The sequence below is a fragment of the Rana temporaria genome, chromosome 4 (assembly GCF_905171775.1).
Source record: "Rana temporaria chromosome 4, aRanTem1.1, whole genome shotgun sequence".
NCBI classification, from domain to species: domain Eukaryota; kingdom Metazoa; phylum Chordata; class Amphibia; order Anura; family Ranidae; genus Rana; species Rana temporaria.
In genome coordinates, this window is record NC_053492.1 from 203,947,478 (window position 1) to 203,965,068 (window position 17,591).

At 42.5% G+C, this 17,591-nt stretch overlaps 1 protein-coding gene across 1 annotated transcript in view; it reads right to left on the bottom strand.

The window, feature by feature from the left end:
• Nucleotides 1-277: 277 nt before the first annotated feature.
• Nucleotides 278-17,591, bottom strand: part of PSMD1 (proteasome 26S subunit, non-ATPase 1) — a 102,546-nt gene continuing 85,232 nt past the window's right edge. The window contains exons 19-25 of the mRNA XM_040349713.1: nucleotides 11,934-12,036; nucleotides 11,373-11,542; nucleotides 9,306-9,398; nucleotides 5,635-5,721; nucleotides 3,136-3,276; nucleotides 921-1,069; nucleotides 278-446 (exon numbers count right to left, since the gene is read on the bottom strand). Coding sequence (XP_040205647.1) covers nucleotides 923-1,069; nucleotides 3,136-3,276; nucleotides 5,635-5,721; nucleotides 9,306-9,398; nucleotides 11,373-11,542; nucleotides 11,934-12,036 — 741 coding nt within the window. The 3' untranslated portion in view covers nucleotides 278-446; nucleotides 921-922. The remainder of the gene's footprint in view (nucleotides 447-920; nucleotides 1,070-3,135; nucleotides 3,277-5,634; nucleotides 5,722-9,305; nucleotides 9,399-11,372; nucleotides 11,543-11,933; nucleotides 12,037-17,591) is intronic.

The following is a 17,591-nucleotide window of genomic DNA, read 5'->3' on the forward strand; positions in this document are numbered from 1 at the left end:
TTTATTTCTTATGGTTTAACTTGATGGACTTGTCTTATTTCAACCTGACTATAACTTTGTTATTAATTTCTAAACATTTTTTTTTATGAATTTTAAATGTTTTAAACACTCATTGAAAAGTAACCAAGAGAACTTATTATATTATCTTGCGGAATCATTAAGGTGATTTAAGGACAGTGAGGCTTATTTGGCACAGAGTGGTGTATTGTAGGCTGTAAATTTACACTTTTTTTGATAGCTGTATATATGTTCTGAAAATGAAACACTCAAAACAGCATAGTTTTCTGAATTTTATTTGAAAACCGAGCACTCCAGACAGTAACATTGGATCCACGGCTCCTCTATATTAGGAGTAGAACAGAACAGCATGACAGTCAACATGCAGCCCTGAAGGTGTTCCTGGTGGTGGCACTTATTCTATCACCATACATTAATCCACAAGAAGCCTACAAAAAAAAAAAAAAGGATATGGTATTACAGTAATGTCAGTGAAATATTACAATGGTAAATAAAGTATGATCATATAAATTACTTATAGTGCATATATGAAATAAAACATTGCATTTTTACTTCAACTCTTGACTCTTACTTCAGAAGAGCTTTTCATTCACACATTCCTATTTTAAAGAAAGGCAAATAAATGGGTTTACTTGGATTTCTTTTAAAAAGTAATGCATAAGAACAAACTTCTCTGAAAAATCGGCCAGGATTCCCAAACCAGCCCAGAACACTATTAGTTCAACCCCTGAAAGCAGCGCTAGTTATGGTAGCAAAAGGTTTGAAACACACGCACTGCCATGTGCCACAACGAACACTGGTTCCAGGTGTTTGCCAATTGTAGGCTCTAGATGCAATATCTATATCTATAGATACAAATTATAGCATTAGTAATTTGTAGTAGAATTTTAGACATCACTTACTTTTAGTCATCAATGTATTCAAATGGTTCTGGAGGCTCTGGTTCCTGCTCTTCCTCTTCGATTTTAGGACCATGAGCAGCAACAGGTTCCACCAACTGTTCTTCCTCCTCACTAGTGTCTCTAAGGATTATTATACCGCCATTCGATAGCTGTTAAAAGAGAAGATGTTCAGCAAAGCAGGTGCATTGGGGTGCCCTTTAGAAAATAAATCACTGCAGCATTCATGTGAATAGGCCCATAGCGGAAGATTCTGTAGGCACTTTTACAAGACTACTCATTTGCACACTAATGTGATAGGCAGATGCAGATATAAATGTGATTAACCACAAAACACACCACAGATTATTCATGACTGTTTAAAAAAAAAAAAGGCAACAGGCATAACAATACTATGCCTTAGTGTTACAAGTTGATAAAATAAACCAACAGCTGAAAAATCATGACATGTCAGCAAAAATACAGCTAAAGCTCTGTTTGCAGCATTTTTATCTTAGTTGAAGCACAAGATACCTACATCACCACTAACACATGGATAAAAAAACTGGCTTATAAATTAAACATACAATCCACTCATGTATTAACCACACCAAACCCTACACATTTGCCACAAAATTAATGGAACACCGTTACATTAGAGCTGTGGAATACACAGATGATCTTCAGCAAACCCAAGTAGAGCATCAGATAAAAAAAAAAAAAAAAAAAAAAAAAACATCTGAACAGCAACTGTGTGCCTTGACCGTTATTCTCCTTATGTGATTTGCTTACAGTAGCACTATGTACATAGGCGCAATCAAGGGCCAGAGATACCAGCGGATCCTTACCTGTCACCTCTATTTTTCCACAATGTATTTGCAACAATATTTGTAGGAGGCCTACAACCAAGAAAAATAGCAACTCCACTTATTTTTTTCCAAACCAATTATGGACTTGCAGGTCTTCTGAAATCTAGTTTCATAATGCAATTTCCATCACTCTGCATGGGCGGGACTTTGTGACATTGGCACGCACCATACATGCAACATACCTGCTCTCAGTGGAATGGGAAAGCTGGGTGTATAGAAGCAGTAGAGGGTTGGTGCTGTTCATAGCAGCACCATATATGAGTTCTTTTTTCCAAAAAGCATTTTGTACACCATGCAGTCTCCCAATGCGTGCATCAATGAACTTCTTTAAAGTGGTTGTAAATCCTTAGAGCCCACTTTGACCTACAGGTAAGATTAGATTAAGGCTTACCTGTAGGTGCAAGAAATATCTCCTTAACCTACAAGGAGATATTTCCAGGAAAGACTGCACCGATGTCAACTGGGCGCAGGCGCACTGAGCGTGCCGCTACTAATGGCATCGCTGCGGTTCTATTTACACACGATTTTCTAATACTGAAGCCATTGGAAAAGCATAACAACGGAGCATTGCATTTTCCTTTGGTGGATAACAATGGCAGCTTAAGGCGGAGGTCCGCTGATTTTTTTTAAAGTCAGCAGCTACAAATACTGTAGCTGCTGACCCTTAAAATAAGGACACTTACCTGTCCAGCACACCTGCGATGTCGGCACCCGAAGCCGATCTACCACTTGGCTCTCAGATGCTGCCGCCATCTTCGGTAAGGGGGATCAGGAAGTGAAGCCTGGCGGCTTCACTTCCTGGTTCATTACTGCACATGTCGCACTGCACGATTTTAATGGTCCCTGCTATCTTCTGGGACCTGTTTTCCAGAAGTCAGACAGTGGGGAATGATGCCTGTAGCTGCAGGCAGTCAGATATCACCACTTCCCGCCCAAAGACGTCATATGACGTCTTTGGGCGGGAAGTGGTTAATAGAAGTCAATGCAAGCCGCTCCAAAGTTGCCACAAAGCAGTACAGGAACCTTTTTTTTAAGGCGGAGCGACTTAGAACGGTTTCATTGTACTGAATAGAGCGAGACTTGTCAGGCTGACAAGTTGCCTGACTGGTCTCCTCCTGTGTGAACCTGCACTTAAGGAAAAAAATAAATGAAAATATTGAACAATCAATCAAAAACGTGCATTTGTTATTTTCACCCATTCAGGAGCCTGCAAAGTATTGTATCATGGGGTGCAGTGTCAGGCTCCTGCACACTCTCCCTACAGCTTTCTGCCAGTACCTCCCTACAGCTTTCTGCCAGTACCTCCATTCAATGGCATCAATCTCTCATCAGCGTATATGGATTACGCAAAATAATTTGGTTGTACTTACAGGCTTAAAAGGTTGGTAACGGGAGCTCTCTGGCATAGTAAGAACTTTGAGCTGAGCTGGCATTACCCGAGCTGGGTTTTCCAGTAACTGAAAGTTTGGCTCTGGCTCCTTCTTTTTCTCTTCTTTTTTCTCGGTTTCATCCTGGAACATATAGGAACATGTACAATTGGATAAAATGTACCTATATTGAGATAAGTGGCAGTGTCACATACATTAGCACTAATAATAATGCTTTGGTGTCCATAACAGACCAACAGCAGGGCCACCTATCTAGGCACTTTGGGTCTGGTATGATTTGGGGGGGGGGGGGGTTCTCACAGAAAAAAAAATAAAAAAATAAACGAAGGGGAAGGGTCACCTGACGAGAGACAAGCAATGGAGAGGCCTTTTTGCAGGATTTTTCTTTTGCTTGCATGTCAGTAAGCGCCATTCCTCGTGATGGACAACAGATTTAAGTCAGGGACATTTATTTCATTAATTTTTTTTAAATAAAAGGACTAGTAAAAAACTGTGTGGCGTTTTTAATTACACCAGGTGCAATATTTTAACAGGCACTTGCTCTTGTTCACCGCCCGAAGCAAAAATAACCGGCAGTCGATGCTCTGTTGGCAGAGGGCTACACAGAAGCTGTTTGCAGGGAGCCATTCCCTTCCAACCCAAAGAGGCCGATATGGGAGGGCTGCTTGTAATCACCGCCCCCCCCCCCCCCCCCCCATCAACAGCCCTGTTCATGGGTACAAGAAAAATTCCCTCGACCTATAACCACTGCCATCATGTTAGAAATGTCTACCAATTCCATAAAGTTCAAGCTATGTGAAAATCCTACCGGTTCAAAAATTTTATTATGAAACCCTATGTGAATGTATATACAGTCCCTGACAAAAGTCTTGTCGCTTGTGTACAAATTGACCTGAAGTGCAGCTAAAATATATTTCTAATCAAGATTTTGTTACAAGAAATGGGTAATTTTAATCCCAACAGCTTTGTAATAATGTTTCAGTGCAAAACGAAACTGACAAAAAGTATTCTAATATTCACAGCTTGGTAAAGCCCATTGAGTCAATTTTTGCCAAGACATAAGTGTTGTCGCTTTGTTATATGAGCTTCACCTGTGACTAATAATGGATAAATTAGGTCTCAGGTGTGTATAAAAAGAACACCAGTACACTAGACCTCTGCAAACATGCCTAAGATTCACCCGGAGACTAAAGTGTTAATTATCAAGAGGTTGAAGACCAGATCCACTGCTGATGTGGCAGACACCTTCAATGTGTCTCAGCGTCAAGTTCAGAGGATAAAAAAAAAAAAGAATGGAGACGTTTTGGACAAGGCCAGGTCAGGCCGACCCCGCAAGACAACTGCTCGAGAGGACCGTGTGTTGGCTTGAAAATCCAAGGCCAGCCCATTTTCCACTGCAGCAGAGCTCCACGAGACCTGGTCACCTGAAGTCCCTGTGTCAACCAGAACAGTTTGTCGGATTCTGTCTCGAAATGCCCTCCATGGTCGAATCAGTGCCCATAAGCCAGCACTAAACAAAAGACAATTGAAAAACCATGTGTCATTTGCCAAGGGCCACAGCCTGCTAAAAGGATGGACTCTGGAAAAGTGTCAGAAGGTGGATTATTCAGATGAATCTTCTGTTGAATTACACCACAGTCGTCGCAAATATTGCAGGAGACCTACTGGAACCCGCATGGAGCTGAGATTTACCCAGAAAACAGTGAAGTTTGGTGGAGGCAAAATCATGGTCTGGGGTTACATCCAGTATGGGGGTGTGCAAGGGATTTTGCAGCAGGATGGTGCTCCATCGCATACTTCCATCTCCACATCAAAGTTCCTTAAGGCAAAGAAGATCAAGATGCTCCAGGATTGGCCAGCCCAGTCACCAGACATGAACATCATTGAGCATATGTGGTGTAGGATGAAAGAGGAAGCATGGAACACAAAACCAAAACATATTGATGAACTCTGGGAGGCATGCAAAACTGTTTTCTTTGCTATTCCTGATGACTTCATCAATAAATTGTATGAATCCTTGCCAAACCACATGGATGCTGTCCTTCAAGCTCATGGAAGTCATACAAGATATTACATTTGGATCTCACAGCACCACTACTTAATTTGCTGACAGATTTTTGGATTTTCAGTAAAGTTGTTCAATTTCTGTATAGGCGACAAAACTTTTGTCTTGCCAATATTTGACCTTTCTGTCTTGATTAAATGATAAATCTTTTTTAAGTGAAACTAATTTCAGTGCATTAAACATCATTTGGGAGGGCTTTAGCTTTTCATATGAGCCATTTCTAATACCAATTGATTAATTAAAAGTCAGGTTAATAGCAGAAGTTTCTACAAAAGAGAAGCGACAAGACTTGTCACGGACTGTATGTACACAGATTAGGCTTCTGAGGGCACTGTGACCAGCATAACGCAGTCAAGATGCATAGGAGACTTAGTTTGCCCTGTAGTTCATTAGGATACACTGCTGAAGAAACATACCACTTCCATTTTTTCCTCCTCTTTCTTTTCCTTTTCTTTCTCCTTCTTCTTTGCTTTAGCTGTTATGGACAGGACGGCAGTGGATACCTAAGGGTAGATAGGAAAATGGTATTAAATGGCACGCTAACCTCACAATGTTGCTCCGCTTTTACTACCGAATATACATTCAATACAGGGTCATATCTTCCTATTAAAGGGGTTTTCCACCCATTTTTTAAGTTTATTAAAAGTCAGCAGCTACAAAAAGTGTAGCTGCTGGCTTTTAATAAACAGACACTTACCTGCTCCAGCGACGCGACGGCCGGGGCTCCGCTCCTCTCCCCCCCTCCCCGGCCGGCGTCTTCATTTCAACTGTGGGCACCCGGCCGTGACAGCTTTCGGCTTCACGGCCGGGCACCCACTGCGCATGCGTGAGCGGCACTACGCATGCGGCGCTGCGCCGTCTGATTGGACAGGAGATCGCCTAGGACCTGTGACGTGTCCTAGGCGATCGCCTACAGCAGCCCCTTCCTGTAGGCGATTAAGCTTAATCGCCTACCCGTAAGGAGGAAGTGGGACAGGAAGTCCCACTCCCCCCCAAAAAAAATTACATGCCAAATGTGGCATGTAAGGGGGTGAGGAGTGGGATAAGCGGAAGTTCCAATTTTGGGTGGAACTCCGCTTTAAATTACCTTAAGAAGAAAAAATGTTTTTCTATAATCCCATTTGATGTGAATTATGACATATTTGCCAGCCTATAATGAACTCTAAAACAACCTTAATGCTTTATATAGGAGATATAGAGCATGGGTCATCAACACACCTCTACATCTATCAATTTAGAACAGTTTGAGGATATACATTAAATCAAGAAAAAAAGGTTTGCACACTTAAGACCAAAATTTCATTGTAAAGGAAATTTGCACCGAAAATCTATCCAAACAAATAGACTTGGTATCAGCCAGTATCAGCCTCATTTCATAAGGCCAGGGGTAAACCATGCTCCAGCCATGCCAACACAGTTTCTGTGGTGGGGCAAGGTTAATAGGGTGCAATACTATGCACATGCTCATCTGAGCCACGGACTATAATAGGCTTCCTATACAGTACATTCACTTATGTACAGTGGGTATAGAAAATAATCACCCCCCTTTAAAATACACACATTTTGTTGCTTTGCAGCCTGAAATGAAGACAGAGAAAGTTTGTTTCATCCAGCTGTATTTACTAGTGCAACATATAACAGAGTGAAAGATAACACACCGACATGTCAGAAAAAAGATAAAATAAAGATCAAGATCAGTAATTCGTTGAAACATCTTTTGCTTTAGTTACAGCCTGTTAGGTTATGTCTTTACTAACTTTGCAGTATTTGCCCACTCTTTGCAGAACTGCTCAAGCCGAGTTAAAATTTGACGGTGATCGTTTGTTGACTGCAGTCTTCAAGTCATTCCACAGATTTTCAATGGGATTTAAGTCTGGGCTCTGACTAAGCCATCAAGGACATTCACATTTTTCTTGGCAGCCTCCCTGACCATTTTTTTTTCTTTTATATTCATAAATTTTGGGGTGACATCCAGTTATTGGTAATGTCACAGTTGTGCCATATTTTCTTATGACCGTTTTAATTTTTTTTTATAATTTTTTTTATTTGATGACTATTTTCACGGTGTTCAATGGCATATCCAATTGCCTTGGAAATTCTTTTGTACCCTTCGCCTGACGGATATCTTTAAAACAATGAGATCCCTCTGATGCTTTGGAAGCTCTCTGCGTACAATGGCTTTTTCTGTACGATGTGACTAACAAAATGTCAAAAAAGACCTACTAGAACAGCAGAACTTTGTTTGGGGTTAATCAGAGGTACTTTAAATGATAACAGGTGTTTACAGACTCCCATTTAACATGAGTTTCAATGTGATTGCTTAACCAGTTCCTTACCGAGCCATAGTAAAATGACGTCGGCAGGAACCTTCTCCCCCTCCGGGTGGACGTCATTTGACGTCCTGGGCTTCCTGATCATTTAGGGGGCGCGCACGCCCACCGCATCACTCGAGACCAGGTGGCCGCGATTGCCTGTGATCACAGCAGGACCGTGGATCTGTGTGTGTAAACACACAGATCCACGTTCTGTCAGAGGAGAAGAGACCGATGTGTGTTCCCAGTACAGAGGAACACAGATGGTCTCCTCCCCTTGCGAGTCACCTCCCCCTACAGTTAGAATCACTCCCTAGGGAACATATTTAACATTTTGATCGCCCCCTAGTGTTAACCACTTCCCTGCCAGTCACATTTACACAGTAATCAGTGGGGTTTTATAGCACTAATCGCTGAATAAATGTGAATGGTCCCAAAAATTTGGCAAAAATGTCTGTCGCTAAGTCGCAATCACAATAAAAATCACAGATCACCACCATTACTAGTAAAAAAAAAAAAAATAATGCCATAAATCTTTACCCTATAACTTTTGCTCACACCAATCAATATACTCTTATTGCGATTTTTTTTTACCAAAAATATGTAGAAGAATACATATCGACCTAAACTGAGGAAATACGTTTTTTGGGGGGGAAAAAATTGTGATATTTATTAAATCAAATAAAAAAATTGTGTTTTTTTCAAAATTGTCGCTCTTCTTTTGTTTATAAAAAAACAGTGGGTACAGTGTTGCATGACCGTGCAACACTGTCAAAGTGTGATAGCACTGAAAACTAAAAATTGGTCTGGGCAGGAAGGGGTTGAAGATGCCCTGTATTGAAGTGGTTAATTCTGTACACAGCTACATTCCCAGCTTTAAGAGGGTGTGCACACTTATGCAACCACATTATTTTATTAATTTAATTTTAACTAAAAGATTTGGGAGAGGCTTTCTTTTTGAAGGACGTTTCTACAACACAAGATCAGCAGAACCTCTATTTCAACCACTGGCTTAAAGATTTTTATAGAGCACTTTCTCCTCTCTCTCTCTTCATATCATCCCTTACACTTCTACTTTCTGAAGGTTTTATAGTGCAATTGTATTGCTTGTGAAATCCATGTAAATAATATTAGGACATTAAAGACTACAACAAAATTAAAAGGGTACCTCCAGCCAAACATTTTTTTCTCTACTGTATTAGCAAGTACTATAACAAGGACAATTTCATTAAGGGAAAAATGGACAACAGGAACACAGACAGCAATCATAAGGTGACAAGGGGTCTTCCCTTACTAATTAAAAATAGTTTTTCATCTACCAAGTATTCCCTTTAGGATTTTTACGTGGGTACCAAGTTTTGACAGGCACCCTGCTCTCAACGCCAGAAGGAAGTTCACCTCTCCTCCACCTCCCCTGCAATCTTCTGGGACACGTCACAGGTCCCAAAAGATTGCCCGGCCATTCACAATGTACAGCGTGGCTGGTGCATGAGCAGTGCGTGCCCGAGGGAGAGGAGCAAGGCTTTGTGCGCCCGCATCGCTAGACCCTGGGACAGGCGAGTGTCTGTTTATTAAAAGTTAGCTACACTTTTTGTAGCTGCTGACTTTTAAATGGGTGGAACTCAACTTTAAGTACACTATGAAAGATATGCCAAACTATTCAAGTTTTTCAACTAGAAGTACTGAGTACAAACATTTTTGCACAAAATTCATCTAAAAAATTAAATTTACAAATACATTAAAGAGTAATAGAATACATTTAGGTCAGTACCTACCTTCTCCTTTTCTTTTTCTTTGGGTACCTCAAGAGGAGCTGGGTAGGCAAATGTCGAGGGCTTGCAATTTGACCTGTACTGAACTTTAGGCATCTGTAAAAAAAAAAAAAAAAAAAAACAGAACTGAAGATCTGTGACAAAAAAAACCCCCAAAAAACACAAGGAACCAATAAACTCTTTGCTATAGCTTGTATGATCAACTGGTTGTGGTGGTTAACATGTTTATTCTGCAAACATGCATAGACATAAGCAAGAGTCCAGGCATAGGTCCGTATTATCAAATTGTCAATTTAGTCACCAGAGGGAGGCAAGTAATGATCAAACAATTATCAGTCTATTAATTATGTCTCTGGAAAATATGGAAAGCCAGAAATACATTCAAGCATTTTATTATGTATCTAAAAAAAGAACCATCGCTGCCTACTGATGAAGAGGTATTCAGCAGCTGAATGCCACTTTCCAGATGTCAAGGCCATTAACACTCTGTAAAGTAGTGTCAACCCAGCAACATTCTCAAAGCCTCAGATATTTAATCAGTAACATTACAGCTTTAACATAATGAACTACATTAAAGGAACACTAAAGGCAAACTTTTTTTTTTTTTTTTATAAAAACAAACATGTTATACTTACCTCCACTGTGCAGCTCGTTTTGCACAGAGTGTCCCCTAACCCTGTCTTCTGGGGTCCCTCGCAGGGGCGTAACTAGAAATCACAGGGCCCCATAGCAAAATGTTGTATGGGGCCCCCCAGAGCCGCCCTAGTGTCAATGCAGCGTGACCTGTTCCCCCATACAGCGTGACCTGTTCCCCCATACAGCGTGACCTGTGCCCAATACAGCCTGGCCTGCCTGTGCCCAATACAGCCTGGCCTGCCTGTGCCCAATACAGCCTGGCCTGCCTGTGCCCAATACAGCCTGGCCTGCCTGTGCCCAATACAGCCTGGCCTGCCTGTGCCCAATACAGCCTGGCCTGCCTGTGCCCAATACAGCATTGCCTGTGCAGAGGAAGAGGCAAGCCGGCCGGATCAGCAGAGAGCGGGATTGCCCGCTGTAATAGGTTTCATTTGAATTTCCCGTCTTCCTGGGGCTCATCGTCACATAGCCCCACCTCTTAGCCCAGCGCCTTTGATGACGTCACATGTCCGACGTTCTGTCGATCAAAGGTGCCGGACCAAGAGGTGGAGCTATGTGACATGAGCCCCGGGAACACTGGAAGTTCTAATGAAAGCTATTACAGCGGGCAATTCCGCTCTCTGCTGATACGGACAGCTCGCCTCTTCCTTTCCTCTCCTCTCTCTTCCCCTGGCTGTGAGACCATGCCGGCGATGCTCTTATCCTCGCCGGGCCCCCCTGATCCTCACTCAGCTGCGGGCCCTATAACGCCCGCGTGGGTCGCTATGGCGGTAGTTCCGCCACTGGTCCCTCGGCGGCTGTCTCGTCTCGGGCAAGCTCGCATGGTGGGAAAGCTTTTGCGAGCACGCTCCCGTGATACAGCGGTGGGCATAGCTGCTGACTATCACTCGGCCCCGCCCCCGCTGTGATCAACAGCAGTGCCAGCCAATGGCTGCGCTGCTATCAATCCGTCCAGCCTAGCCAATCAACGGCCAGGCTGGGAACCCGAAGAGGATCAGGTGGATGCGCGCGGGACTTTCGAGGGGTCAGGTAAGTAAAACTGGGTACCGTCGGATGTTTTTTCACCTTAATGCATAGGATGCATTAAGGTGAAAAAACATTTACCTTTACAACCCCTTTAAACACATATCGCAACAGACCGAACACCTTTCTGAAAGGAGTACAAAGCAGGAAAGAGTTAATAAATCTCATTAACAGTGCTGTCTGTCATTACAACGATTTGCTAATGAGTGGTGAGTGATCCGGCATCATAAGGTCTGTAAGAGGATTATGCGTTTCTCTTTTAAGTTTAGGGGGACTTGTGATGCTACATTTACTGTAACTCATTCGCTGCTACAATTAATGACACTGGAACCCAATCATTTGAAACTGAGAAATGCAATAAACAAAACAATCTACTATACATATATAGGTCATGGGGCTGAAGGCACTCACCTTTAGGTCTTTATTCAGGCCGATGACAGAGGTTGGAGTAAAAGATAAAGAAAGGAAGTGCGAAAGGGGGAACCAAAACCAGAACTGAGTGAACACCAAAACTCCTACCACTGATGGCATGTGAGTGTGGCCAGTGCGAGACTGCAGTGAAATGGTAACATTGTGTCCACCTGCACAAAACAAAAAAGGAAAAGTACATTTATTTAGCTTCAAAATAGGAGTAGTTCTTGGTTCACTGCAAGAAAAAATAAAAATGTATGGCAGGGGAAAGGTTAAATCAGCATTTGAAGGCCAGTCAATTCTTTCATCAGAGCAGGGTGAAGAGGGCAGCAGGCAAGGCCATTACCGCCATGGGGCCAGGTGCAGTCATCTAATATCATTATAAAGCCATTATGTGCTGGCTTCTAGAGCAAAGTAATGTATACAAGTGACATCCCCGCAATGACAATAACCCCTTGGGCACTGGATGGCTTCCAGTAAAATAGGCTGAAAAGCAAAAGTCTATGAATTAGAGACAAACTATGGATGATCATATCTGCAGACTAAACACTTTCCAAATACCTGCATCAAGGATTCCTTGAGCCAGTATAGCGCCAAACTTTGCCATGACATCATCGTGCTTGTCATTAATCACTTTGGAATACAACTGTCGAAACTGGCTAACCTGAAAAACAAAATTTAGGGGGAGAAAATTTAAAATCAAGAAGCAAAGCCTGCAAAAGCGGTAGGCAAAAACCTGTATGCAAAGTGCAACAATAAAGTGTGAAATGCATTTATCCAAAGCTACCAACCCCAAAGCTTCCTATAGTCAAAAAAGGGACTAGCGAGCGTACATACTTTATACATTCTTCTTTACCTTACAAAATGAGACTGTTAAAAGCTTATACCTGCAATAAATGGTTATGGCACTTTTCAGCAGTGAATGAAGATTTTGTTTAGTAATTCATCACATCAGCCAGCAGATTATATGTTTTGATCATAAGTCCTGCTAATTAACATATGTACCTTTATTCTTTAATGCAGACAAATACATTTCACTTATGGGATGCTACTATAGGTGCACGTAGTGATAGTGACAAGTACATCTCCTAGCACATTCAGCATTCTGAACTATAATCATATCTTCAGGAAGCAGGAATAAAATGAGGCAGATGCACACCAGACCTAATGCTCCGGTGGCGCCTGCCTGCTTGAAGGACCATGTTCAGGATGCCGGACATGAGTATTGTCATTCCTACAGCTTGTAACAGCACATTGACAAGTAAAGGCGTGATGAGGTCTTTAGATTTACTAGTCAAATTACCATAATTCTTTTCCAGAGGGTGTCTTTCGGACAAGGTTTGCCTCGCTCAACCTCCATTTGTTTCATTACGCAATGATCATCCAAGAGAAGGCTGTGGGGCAAGGATTTAGCTCACTATAAAGATTCTGTTCTGTACTAAATCTACCTCTGGACACACAGACTTTATTATCTTTTATAGACTGTTTATTTAATTTTGGCATGAAGTTCTCCCAGACTGCTGCATACCAAGGTGGGAAAACAATCTGTGTCCAGGAAAAAAACATAGGGAGTTAGGCAAAGAGCTATTTAGAATAAGTGTAATAGACTACCAGCCAGAACAGGCATGGAAAGCTGATGTAATATTTATGAAGGGGAAAAATTCTTAAGTACACAAGCAGTGTCAAGACCATGTTGTAGTGGATCCACAAGTTGTGGTCCACGTGCTTCCCTTGTTACAGCTCATTGAAGTCTGCAAACCTCACTGAGCTGCTTCACTTTGTGCGTCAGTAAAATACAGACAAGCTTGAATTGTAAAAGTCTCCAGAACTAAAATCTGAGAATCAAAGAAGTATCCAACCTACAAATATAGGTAAAAAAAAAAAAAAAAGTAGTGAATTGTTTTTCTTTTTAAAGGGGAACTGAAGGGTGGCATATGAACAGTGCAGATATAAATGGTTAGGGCAGTCAGTGTGGGATGAAATGAAAGTCTGGTTGGGGGTGGCATGTTAATTGGAGTTAGAGCAAGCCTTATTGAGAAAATATGTAAACCTGAAAAATTTACTTTTCTTTGCTCTCACTTCCTTTCCAACTGTTAAATATACCATTGAAAGCATCTCATGTCTAGTCGATAAGTCAAGTGAAAGATACCTGTTGATCCTGCCAGAAACCGAGTACTTCTCTGTGTCCTGGGCACTCTATAATGCTATCTCAAGAACCCCCAAGGTTATGAAGAATGTTCTGTAGTCCTAACATTCTTTCGGTCCTAGGATGACGACACGGCTATTCAATAGATACAATACAGTAAGGCAGCACTATCATCCTAGGATAGGAAGTGTGCTACTGGCATACATCTAATGACTGGTATATTCTGATTTTGTATTCCAATTTTGTTTTTTGCTTGTTATTGAGCTGGTTCATATGTGTTCATTCTGGGGTGCCTGCCTCTCTGTTTGGACAGCTTTTGGACTTTCCTAGGTTGCTTAATACCAATCAAGCTGTCCCTCTCAATTGACAATAGAAACAATCTTTTTCTAAGAGTTTACTGAGGGCCACAGCATAATGAATAATAAGCAAATGGGTTTTATTGTCACCTACAGGAGAAATGGGCACTAGGCAGATAGAAAATTAAAGGCAAACCACCCTGAGGCTACAACACCACCTACCTCACACATTATCAGTGCAGTCCAACCAAAGCATATATGAGGGGAAATGGCTGTGTTCCTAAATGAAGTCTGAGAAAAAGATTTTCTCAGAGGAAAAGGGTGGCAACAACTAAGAAACAGATGCCTAAATGCTGAAAAGCCCACAAACCACTAACTGATCTGATAGTGTGTCTTACTAGGGGGGTAGGAACACTATTCTTCAAATCATAAGCTCAAACGGCAGCTTGTCTAATCCACCTAGCAATGGCAGAGCAATAAGCATGTCAAGACGTGGTGATATAAAGGAGGGAAGGGTGAATGAATAGTATTCATATAAAAAATGTATGGCTCCCTGCTGATTGCACACTGTGGTGAGGAACCCCCCATGAGGAAGGGAAAGAGGGTGTAATGGGGTGAGGGGTTAATGGAAAGAAAAAAAGCTCAAGTCAGCAGGTGAGAAGCGAAAGTAGTAATGGGGATTGGGCCCCCAACACTGCCAGAGTCAGAACCTAAAATAAGAGAGGAGGAAGATCAAAGCATGCCTTCTAAACAGAAGTTTATGTAATTTATACTTTGGGAAGGATACAAATTCCATCCATTAAAACCATGTCTGAAGGCTTCTGCATTTCTCTTCAACATGGAGGCAAGATCTTCCATATTTAGCCAAGCCCAAGATGTGTCCTTTGGTCTGGACCAACATTTGGCTTTGAGTATCACCAGACTGAAGGTGCAATGGTGGACCTTGCGAGAAGTGATTTCCTAGCCTTTAGGAGTGTAGAGATGACCAAGTCCAACAGACCATTAATGCCCAATACCATGGCTTGAGACAGACATACTATTAAAGCCACAAAATAAGAAGCAGCATAGAACACTGGCCCTCAAGACAGAAGATCCAGACAAACCAACTAAATGTCTTCCATCAAGGTTCTGTGGCGCAGATGAGGGAGAGCGTTTAGAGGAGCAAAAAGTCATAGAGCAGGCTCTGTGGCTTAGGCATGTATTTGCAAATGTGTGCAGACTAAATCCGTTTTAACGCATACTGTTAGATAGGTTGATTCGGGTTGTCAGCAGGCTGGCCGGTGAGTAAAGCTTGGATCTATCCTTGGTCTTGTTTATATTAGAGTAAACTAAACTGACCCCATTGGGTCACCATTTTGTCTACTACGAACGGACCCTGGACCTAGCAAAAAATGTGTCCACTATAAGATCCATGCCCAATGTCCCACACCTGTAACAAAGGGCTTGAAACCCCACTGGATGAAGTTCACCTGCCAATTTTTCACACCAGGGATGTGGATGGCAGACAGGGCCAAAACATGCCATTATACCCAAGAAAGGATCAAGTTTGCTTCCTTTTAAGTGGCATTACTTATGGTGTTTCCATGATGGCTGATGTCAGCCACGGCCATCTCATGCTCCGAACAGATTCTGGCAATAGAGTAGTCCGGTGTTGAAGGGACACCTGAACTGCTCTGTGCCCCATAGCATGTTAATGGGAAGGTGGGCCATCAAAAGACCAATGCCCCTGTTCGAGAGAGCATCTACAACTGCTCTCCAGTCCAACAGGCTGGGCTTCAATCCATCTTAGGCAAGCCCTTTCCTCCTAAAACTTGGAAAATTCCTAACTCCAGTATAGGGCTGGAAATCCACGGATCGAGGTCTGTTTGGGCATGAGAACAGAAGGCAGCAACTGTCTGGCAGACTGTCATTAAAGCAACTACAGGTTCCATGGTGGTGCCCACCAAAGATAAAAGGAGCTTCTAACTTTGTCCATCAGACCCTTAATCACAGGATTATCCATTATCCTCCACTCTGTAAGGGCCTTGACACAAGAAATAACAGTATCTACCACAGGAATGGCCTACTTTCGTAGTAAACTTTCCTCAATGCTGAATACTGTCCACAGACAGGACTTGCTCTACCAATGATTGGACCATAAAAGTCACAAAGGTGTGTACAACAAGGGGAAGCTATTGTATCCTTGGATGAAATCTTAGCTACAAGCATTTCATCCTGATCCAATTCCTTAAAAGGGAGGTAGCATCCTTAGCCATCACCCACTCTTTGAGATCAAAGGCAAAGTGAAAGACTGATTCAGGAGGTGAGGTTGAAGGGGAACAGCTGTGACCTTTGCCATCTATGGCCTTGATATGGCCAGAAATTCCGCCCACAACTTCTGACTTTGTGGCAGACAATTCCTCTATGAACAGGAAAAAGGAAGCTTGTATGACAGACAAGCCAGCAGAATTTCCAGAGGAAGGCAGGGAGTCAGATTGGAGGCAACCATCAAAGTAAAAGGGTACTAGGGCCCTAACTGGTCCACCACCATTTGAGCTAGACCCTAAGCTATTGATCTACCATGCTTGTGAAATCTGTAAAGGGAAGGCTTCAGTGCCAAGCACATGTGGAGAAACTGCTATACTGTGAAAATTTAGGAGCCTGGAGCGATTACCAGTCAAAAATCACATCCAGAAAGAGGCAAGGTGCACAGGATAGAGGTGGCACTAGGTTCCATTATGGAAAAGGTTTGCAGGTGCAGTAGCGCTGTGCACAGGCACACCAATAAAAGACATGACGCCAACATTTCAAGTCAAACCGGTGCTCCGGACTATTAGGTGTGACCACCAGAAGGGGAGTTGCTGGCCCCCCCCACACCCCAAAAGAGGTTTAGGAGATAAAAAGGGACCTAGGGCAGGAATGTTTAAAGGGCTTCCATCCTGTATTCACCACTGTAGTTTTTGCAGGCAGACTTAACAGGGGATCTGCTGCAGTCAGGCCATGGACTTGGATCAGTAAAGCACCCTGCAACTAACGCCATGCATTGCACCAAGTGCCAAGGGGAGTACCTAAAGTGAGATTCAGTATGTCAGCAACATTGCAGGCCAGCACCCCTTCATTCTGGTGGGGTCTTGATACACTCCAAGGCTCTGGTGAGGAGACAACCGATCCAGAAACTGCAATGGCTATGGTGCAGCAGGAATATTGATAGAGGAATCGTCCCCAGAGAGAGATAAACCTCCATAGGAGGAAGGCAAGCTTCTCTCAGAAGAGGTCCATTATGTAAGGACACAAGCAAAAACAGGCTATCTGGGAGTGGTAAAAAAAAGGGGGATGTCTCAGCAGTCTTTTTTTCCTAGTGTACAATCACCTAAATGCAGTTGAATATAACCCAGTGATAAGGACTACAGATTCTGTGTCCCGTAAAAGTTTTCCATGGTCAAATATAAACTTGCAGGAAGATTTACTAGCTTTAAGCATGTCACGATTACAGAATATGAAATGCCCCCTCTCTCATAACCTGGGATTCAACAGCCAGGCTGCCAAAGCCATAAACCGAGATGCAGGGTGGAAAATCTGTCCTTGAGATAAGAGATGTGGCTGAACTGGTGGAGGTCACAGGGTGTTGGCTAACAAACAAGAGGTACCACAGTCTTCCAGCCCAATCTAGAGATATGAGAATGTATGGAATGCTTTTGGCCATGATCCTTTTAAGCAGAAGAGGTAAACATTTTAGCTGCGAAAAAGCATAGATAAGGGAATACTGATCATATAGCACCACATTCACCGTCAGGTTCC